The 8,561-nt window shown below is 34.8% G+C and overlaps 2 protein-coding genes across 2 annotated transcripts; both read left to right on the top strand.

Moving 5' to 3' along the window:
- The first annotated feature begins 709 nt into the window (after nucleotides 1–709).
- LOC107817025 (cytochrome P450 704C1) lies at nucleotides 710–3,300 on the top strand. Its single transcript, XM_016642795.2, has 5 exons — nucleotides 710–1,569; nucleotides 1,684–1,968; nucleotides 2,065–2,406; nucleotides 2,532–2,732; nucleotides 2,959–3,300. The coding sequence occupies exons 1-5, from the start codon at nucleotides 1,048–1,050 to the stop codon at nucleotides 3,142–3,144; spliced, it is 1,536 nt and encodes a 511-aa protein (XP_016498281.1). The 5' UTR covers nucleotides 710–1,047; the 3' UTR covers nucleotides 3,145–3,300.
- Nucleotides 3,301–5,632: 2,332 nt separating this feature from the next.
- On the top strand, nucleotides 5,633–8,504 carry LOC107817020 (cytochrome P450 704C1-like). Its single transcript, XM_016642784.2, has 6 exons — nucleotides 5,633–6,105; nucleotides 6,754–6,969; nucleotides 7,058–7,348; nucleotides 7,422–7,751; nucleotides 7,841–8,044; nucleotides 8,133–8,504. Exons 1-6 carry the CDS (start codon nucleotides 5,767–5,769, stop codon nucleotides 8,319–8,321), a joined length of 1,569 nt encoding a protein of 522 aa, XP_016498270.1. The 5' UTR covers nucleotides 5,633–5,766; the 3' UTR covers nucleotides 8,322–8,504.
- The last annotated feature ends 57 nt before the right edge of the window (nucleotides 8,505–8,561 follow it).

Here is an 8,561-nt window from a genome sequence, read left to right as displayed (position 1 = left end):
TCAGTAAACTATTTCCATGGAACATCGTGTAGAACCAAATCCGGATTATTTAATCAGTATAAATTGTCTGTCTTATTTATACAATATTAGTTTTCCAGTATAAAATTCTGCATAACCAATATAGTCTCGGTATAACTGATCCGGCTTTGGTTTCCAGTATTAAATGTCGCATAAGTCATGCAGAGTTTAGTACCAAAAATCATACATTGCATTACTACTTCCGGTATACCTTACACTAGAATTTATATACACCTTATGTTTCATATTTATGTGATGATGTTTGATTGGGCATACAGTATGAAAACTTTGGAATTGTGATTCTAAACGTACCAAAAGACAATTCTATTGATTAAAAAAATTTATTATCAAGGGTAAAATAGAAACTTAAATTAAATTAGTGCTCACAATCATACAAATTTAAGGATGCTGACTGCTGAGGTGGGGACAAACAAGCAAAAACAGCAGAGCAAGTTGTAAGACTAGTTAAACGTTACACTATGTCTAATGCTGAGACGCCATATTTATGTTCAAATCCAAAGGGGTCCCAACCTCCAAAGTCCAATTCTTCTTTCAAGGGGATAGGGACATCTTCTTTTGTTTATTCTGCTAGTTTCTTTCAGTTCATTTTCTACATGACTAGGACTTTGATTTTTCCCCGCTCCCACCCAACAAGAATCCAAACCATTTCCCTCTAAGAAATCTGCTAGATAATTCTAGCAAGAACGAAAAAGATTGGCGAAAAGATTCTTGGGCATATCTCTTTTGTACTCTATTTGGCAAGTTGCTCGGATCGCATGTGAACAATTTTCTGGATTTGTCTTAGCAATGGCGGAGCCAAAAATTTATATAAGAAAATTAAATAAGATACTAATCTTAGATCGTCCACCTGGAATGTGAATCTACGACCTAAAACAATTTTTGAACCCCTTTGCTACTTTACAAGAATTTTTTCCTTATGTTAAGGAGATTCGACAGTTTAAATATTATAAAAAGAATTCATTTTACTCACTCCACAGAGTGTAATTTTTCAACGCCCTATTGGTAAAAATGGATATTCTCTATACTATCTTCACCTGTATAGCGATCCTCTTATTCATATGTGTCGCTCCCATTTTAGTTTTAATAGTAAGGATCTATGTTGGCAAGTCAATCAGAAACCCCAAATATGCACCAGTGGTAGGGACCGTGTTTCATCAACTCTTCTACTTCAACAGACTCTATGATTATCAAACAGAAGTGGCTAAAAAAACCCCTACTTCCCGGCTTCTATCGCCGGAGCAGAGTGAAACATATACTACTGATTCAAGAAATATTGAACACATTCTTAAGACCAACTTTAGCAGGTACTCCAAAGGCAAGCGTAATCAAGAAGTTCTGAGGGACTTGTTTGGCGAAGGGATTTTTGCCGTAGATGGTGAAAAATGGAAGCAACAGAGAAAACTTTCAAGCTTTGAGTTCTCAGCAAGGGTCTTGAGAGACTTTAGCTGCACAGTTTTCAGAAAAAGAGCAACCAAATTAGTCAGCAAGGTTTCTGATTTCTCTCTTGCCAACCAAGTTTTTGATATGCAAGTAAGTTATTCAACAACTCTCTTTAGCACTTACCCTCAAATTTAACAATACTTGAACAGCTCAATAATTTCACTGGTTAGTTGTTATTACTAGACTATGGCACCATATTTGTAGGAACTGTTAATGAGAAGCTCCCTGGATTCAATATTCAAAGTTGGCTTTGGAGTTGATCTGAACTGCCTGAATGGATCAGGAGGAGATAATAACAAATTCATCAAAGCCTTTGATGACTCGAATGAATTGACATACTGGCGCTATGTCGATCCATTCTGGAAGCTTAAGAGATTCTTCAACATTGGCTCTGAATTCCTCCTTAAAAAGAACATCAAGTACATCCACGAATTCGTTGATGAACTGATAAGAACAAGGCGCAAACAGCTAGAAATGAAACAAGATTCTGTAAGTCTTATTTTGTTATTATTAGAATATTTTGAGAGCTGGAAGTGAAACGTTTCCATCTTCTAAAGCTTATGAATCTTTTTTCCGTTGTGCAAGATGGATAAGGAGGACATACTCTCAAGGTTTCTGGTAGAGAGTAAGAAGGATCCAGAGAAAATGAATGATCAATATCTCAGAGATATTATACTGAATTTCATGCTTGCTGGCAAAGATAGTAGTGCTAATACTCTTTCATGGTTTTTCTACATGCTTTGCAAGAGCCCCTTGATCCAAGTAAAGGTTGTTGAGGAAATAAGACAAGTTATTGGTTATAACATAAGCGATAGTGAAAGTGTAGATGATTTTGTGGCAAGTATTACAGAAGAAGTCCTAGAAAAAATGCATTATCTTCATGCAACATTGACAGAGACCTTGAGGCTATACCCTGCAGTCCCAGTGGTAAAACATTTGTTTAAGAAAACACAATTTTTTCATAATCGAAACCAAACTACTCTATCATTTCTACTTTCTGTATCTATAGATGACTATTTGTCATATCCAACATGTTATTTTTTTATACTCAGGATGGCAGGTGCGCGGATGCAGATGATGTTCTTCCTGATGGCTTTCACATCAGAAAGGGGGATGGAGTCTATTATATATCCTATGCAATGGGGAGAATGCCTTACATTTGGGGAAATGACGCTGAGGATTTCCGACCTGAAAGATGGTTGAAGGATGGGATTTTCCAGCCAGAGTCACCATTCAAATTCATAGCATTTCATGTAAGTATTAAACTTCCATACTTTATTAGCGCGACTACCAAATTGATATAGATGATCACTGAGGCTATATAGTTTGTTGTTAAGTGTAGTTCAGAAAATAGGAAATTATGCTCAAATATGTCAAGTTTTAGTACAGACCTAACGGAATATATAGCAGTTTGCATGCTTCACATAAGGGCTGCATCATGTTATTATTCTCTAACTAGTTGTTTCATTTGATTTACAGGCTGGTCCACGAATATGTCTAGGCAAAGATTTTGCTTATCGACAAATGAAGATTTTAGCAATAGCTCTTCTTCATTTCTTCAGGTTCAAATTATCAGATGACACGAAAGAAGTAACTTATAGAACCATGTTTACACTCCACATCAATGAAGGGCTTCCAGTTCTTGCAGTTCCAAGAAGAGGATGAAATGCAGAAGGCACTTTGATTATCATCTTTATAGCTAATGTACAGAAGTCAAGTCAGTCCATTTCTGCCATTTGAAAAATAAGTTCAACTATTCACAACTTTGTGACTACAAAATGAACGCTAATATTTCATCAGGTTCTTGATTTCTTCATAAAAGTACGAACTGGCTTCATATTAGTGGGATGTCGTACCCTGCATTCCATATTCAAAAGTTGGCCTTTCTTAGCGAACTTGAATAACAAACTAAAAAGTAGTAGTTGAAATTATAACAAATTATGTAGTCCAATTCAGTGACTTAGTAATACATAATATACATATGTGTATGTATATATTATAGGATCAAACTCATCTGAACTCAGTGACTTTAGATCCTAAATTCGCTTCTAGTACATGATTATAAAGTCAAGAATTTACGACGTTATCTAACCACGACGTTTGATGGACTAAATCAGATGATACCCTATAAAATAGATTGCACAAACATGGCTTTAGAAATATTGGATGCTTAACATTCGGGGTGTACATAGGTCGGATTGGTTCGGGTTTTTCAATTATCAAACCAAACCAATTACATCAAATTTTTAAATCTATAAACCAAACTAAATCACACCAACAAAAGTCGAATTTTTCAATCACGGTTTTTTCGGTTTTCTCAGATTTTTCGGATTTTTTCCCGGTAAAATCTTCATGGCATAACATATAACTTGTGCTCCAAAAATTTATTTGATACTAATCGGATACAACTATATAAGATGTTACCCATGAAAATAACACAAACTAATGTGAGATGAGTCACGACATTATACTAAGATATTCGCATAAAATAAATATTGCCAACTAATAAGTCATAATGAAAATGAATATAATCTAAAAGTATTGAATCTTGCTAAAATAAGTACGACGAATAAGTACTAAGTATTAATTATATAACTAAACAATAAAAAAATAAAGTTATGTATTTTCATTGTCTTAAACCAATGAAAAATAATATATATATCCAATCGTCATTCCTAATATTGAAATGATTTTTTTTTTTTAGCATTGATATTGATTTGGTTTTGCTTTGGGCTTTATTTGAGTTACTAACAATTAGGGGTATTATCACGTTTAGCACGCGTCAGAAATTATTTACATCTGGTATCCAAAAAAGTGTATAAAATTTATATAATTTTTGTATATAACATACAAAATGTATATATATATATATATATATATATATATATATATATATATATATATATATATATATATATATATATACATATACATACAAAAAATATATAAATTTTATACACTTTTTCAGCTATTATTTTTACAACGGTTAAACAATGTCATTTTTTCTAACAATTATGGGTTATAACATAGGGGATCTTTGGCAAATACCCAGGCAGGGGAAACTATTTACCCGCCCCTGCCCATATGGTTTGCCCCTACCCTTTTTTTTTTTAAAATACCCAGTCAAACCCAACCAAATAAAGTCAAACTAAGCTATTAAACCAAGTCAAACCAAGCTAATTCAAGCCAAATTGGTAATGGGTGGGTAGGTAGGGGTAATTAGTTTTAATTTGGTAGATATATATTATAAATAATTTTTAAATGGGTAGGAAAGGATAATTATTTTAAGCTCGACGGGTATTCTGACTAGTAGGGGTGGCAAAATGGTTAAAAGAAAACATTTAACCACTCATATTATCCACTAAAAAATGGGTTAGATAATGAACTTTTTAAAAAACGGGTCAAATATGGATAAGAACCATATTATCCATCCATTTAGAAAATGGATAACTAATGGGTTTAACTTTTACATTTGTAAAACCTCAAATTGGGGAGTTTGGAAGACTAAGAATTCTCCCAAGTGATCATATTTATGAAGCCATGGATGATTACCTATATTATCCGTCGATTAACCCGTTTTTTATCCGTACTAAATATAGGTCGGATCAGATAATTTATCTGTTTTTTCATTACCCGTTTTCGACCCGTCCCATATCCGACCCGCCCGTTTGCCACCCCTGCTGCATAGATTGCTTTATAACATAGTGGACCATTCAAAAAGTTTAAATCCAAGCTTTAAATAAGTTAAAAGAAAGAATTATGAAAAAGTTTAAGAAATATTCATAAATTACATTAGAATAAATATTTATTTATAAAATATTTTTAAAATTTGTATACATATAATGTCGGGTTTATTTAATTTCAGTTTAACTTTTTTTAGTTAAGACCAAACCAACTAATTATGATCGACTTCTTTTTTCCAACATCAAATCATAATTTAATTTTTTTTTTTGATTTGACTCGAATTATCGGTTTGATACACTTTGTCGATTTCCTTTATACTTTGATATTTTGACGGGTTAGCAGCTGCCTAACTCATAGGGAACCTAACATCAGCTTCACACTTATCCTTTACCAAAGGGACTATCAGAAAGATGAGTTCGGGGGGAAAAGACAAACAGGAAGAAAGAGAGACAAATGAGACTACCTAAAAACTAATAGTAAAACAAAGAACGAGCCAATTTTTTGAGCTTAGGTGGATCACCTTCAACTCCCATGACGCATATTATTTGATACATTATTATAAGCCAGATATGAACAAGTTACATAATATATTATGAGCTACCTATGCACAAAGATAGGTTAGTTGTTTCCATGGATATTCTTCAGAGCTCCATGATCTACATACCAGCAACCATTCTCTCACTTATTTGTTTTGGTTTCATAGTTCATATTCTGACCAGAAAAGTACTAGGAAAACATGGCAAAAAGAGATTATACCATCCAATTGGTGGCACCATTTTCAATCAGCTTATCAATTTCCACAGGTTGCACCACTATATGACTGATCTTGCTGGCAAGTACAGGACTTACAGATTGATTAGCCCTTTCAGGAATGAGATTTATACTGCTGACCCTGTTAATGTTGAGTACATTCTCAAAACAAACTTTGACAACTACGGCAGGGTACACCATTTTCTTCAAATCCCAAATAACTTCTTCTTTTTTTTATGTTCATAATGTTTGATATTTCTTAATACCCCACTATTTAGTAATTTTTTCATTCATGACTAAACTCCATTGAAGTTGAGTAGAAGCATCAATAATGAAAGAAATGATGGAGAAGTAGTGTTATCTGCTTTTGGAAAAATTAGCACAGTTTCTTGTACATTGAATAATTCAATGTTTCTTATTTCGTGTTGTGGACAGATCTACAGAGCAGGGCTGCAGTTTTGGTTCTGATAAATGAGTATTTTGTAAATCACTTTGCTTACTGTAAATCAGATCTGATTATTTTGGCTCACATCTGCTACAAGTAGTACCAAATCTTGAGTAAATTCTAAGTATTTGGAGTTGGGAAATTGGAAATTAGTTGACTTTCCCGTCTGGCTGAAAGGTCAATATATCTAGTTGCAGTTCATTGAGGCACAGTAGATTGAATCTCATTTTCAGTATCTGCATCATGCAACTGTAAATCTGCTATTGTTCTATCAATCGATCAGCTATGCCTCAATTTCTAAATTAGTTGTAGTCAGCTATGAATCTGCCAGTCTACTGTAACAAATGATAGAATGATACCCGTGTTGCGACTTGAGTATTTTGTATAATCTACAGGGAAGGTATCATCACAGCATTCTAACGGACCTGTTAGGGGATGGGATATTCACGGTTGATGGTGATGAGTGGCGAGAACAGAGGAAATTGTCAAGCCACGAGTTCTCCACGCGGGTTTTGAGGGATTTCAGCAGTGTGATCTTCAGAAAAAATGTGGCAAAGCTTGCTCATATGTTGTCTGAAGCTGCCAATTCCAGCAAGATAGTTGATATCCAAGTATTTAGTCTCCATGACTTGACTGCATTGAACAGCCCTTCTTTGTTTTTACCAGATGAGTAAAGTAAACATAGTTTCATCAATGCAGGATCTATTCATGAAAGCAACTCTAGATTCTATATTCAGAGTTGCCTTTGGAGTTGAGCTAGACAGCATGTGTGGTTCAAATGAAGAAGGCAAAAAGTTTAGCGATGCATTTGACAATGCAAGTGAAATGACACTTTGGAGATATGTTGATATCTTTTGGAAGATTAAAAGAGCTCTCAATATAGGATCAGAAGCCAAGCTAGGGGACAATATAAGAACTATTGATGCATTTGCTTATAAGCTGATCCACAGAAAAACCGAGCAGATGAGTAAACCAGAAGCTAATTTATCTGTAGGTGAATCACTTTTTAGCTTAACCAGAAGCTAATGACGATAGATGCTTTGACATTATAATCTTTTTCCAGTTGCAGTGGAAGAAAGAAGACATTTTGTCAAGGTTTCTACAAATAACAGGAACAGATCCAAAGTTTTTGCGCGATATAATATTGAGCTTCATTATAGCAGGCAAAGATACAACAGCAACCACCCTTTCTTGGTTTATATATATGCTTTGCAAGTTCCCTTATGTACAGGAGAAAGTAGCACAAGAGATAAAAGAAGCAGTAACTGAGGAACAAGATGCACTGGACATAACGGATTTTGCTGCCAATGTGAGTGAAGATACCATTGAAAAGATGCAATATCTTCATGCAGCATTGACAGAGACTCTTAGGCTCTATCCTGCAGTTCCAGTGGTAATAAGGATCTTCTTGTGTCATACAGAAGTCGCTAAGTAGATGTATGCTTTCAGATGTTAATTTTGTTTCTTGGGCTCACATTGTAGGACGCAAAAATAAGCTTTTCGGATGATACCTTACCAGATGGATTCAGTGTGAACAAAGGGGACATGGTGTCTTACCAACCATACGCGATGGGAAGAATGAGATTTATATGGGGTGAAGATGCAGAAGAATATAAACCAGAGAGATGGCTTGATGGGAATGGTTTCTTCAGGCAAGAGAGTCCCTTCAAATTTACAGCTTTCCAGGTTGGTTAAAGCTCCTTATCAGTTTTTAACATCATTTGTCAGAGAATTGAACATGAATTGTCTATACATTACTGTGCTGATAAAACAGGCAGGGCCAAGAATCTGTTTGGGGAAGGAGTTTGCTTACAGGCAAATGAAGATATTCTCAGCTGTGCTATTACGTTACTTTGCTTTCAAGTTGAGTGAAGACAAGAAGACTGTCAACTACAGGACAGTGATTAATCTTCACATCGACGGCGGACTGCACGTTCGTGTTTTCCATAGGGAGGGCCATTAAACGGAGCCACAGATATTTTATCTCCTCACTGAGTTCTGTATACTAGAGAGAGCAAATATGATACTGCTAATTTTTTTCTTGAATGCTGTTTATGATATCAGTATCCAAAATAAGCCTATCAAATAACATCGACCAGTCTGAAGATTTAGGTCCGAACTCTAAGAAAGGTATCATTGCTTCACATCCACATTTTCCTTGTTTTACGTCAGTCTCAGTTTTTCACAGGAATAACTGCCCCCC

The sequence above is a fragment of the Nicotiana tabacum genome, chromosome 19, assembly GCF_000715075.1.
Source record: "Nicotiana tabacum cultivar K326 chromosome 19, ASM71507v2, whole genome shotgun sequence".
NCBI lineage: Eukaryota > Viridiplantae > Streptophyta > Magnoliopsida > Solanales > Solanaceae > Nicotiana > Nicotiana tabacum.
Note: the sequence above shows the minus strand (reverse complement) of the source record. Positions and strands in the feature narration are given on the sequence as shown.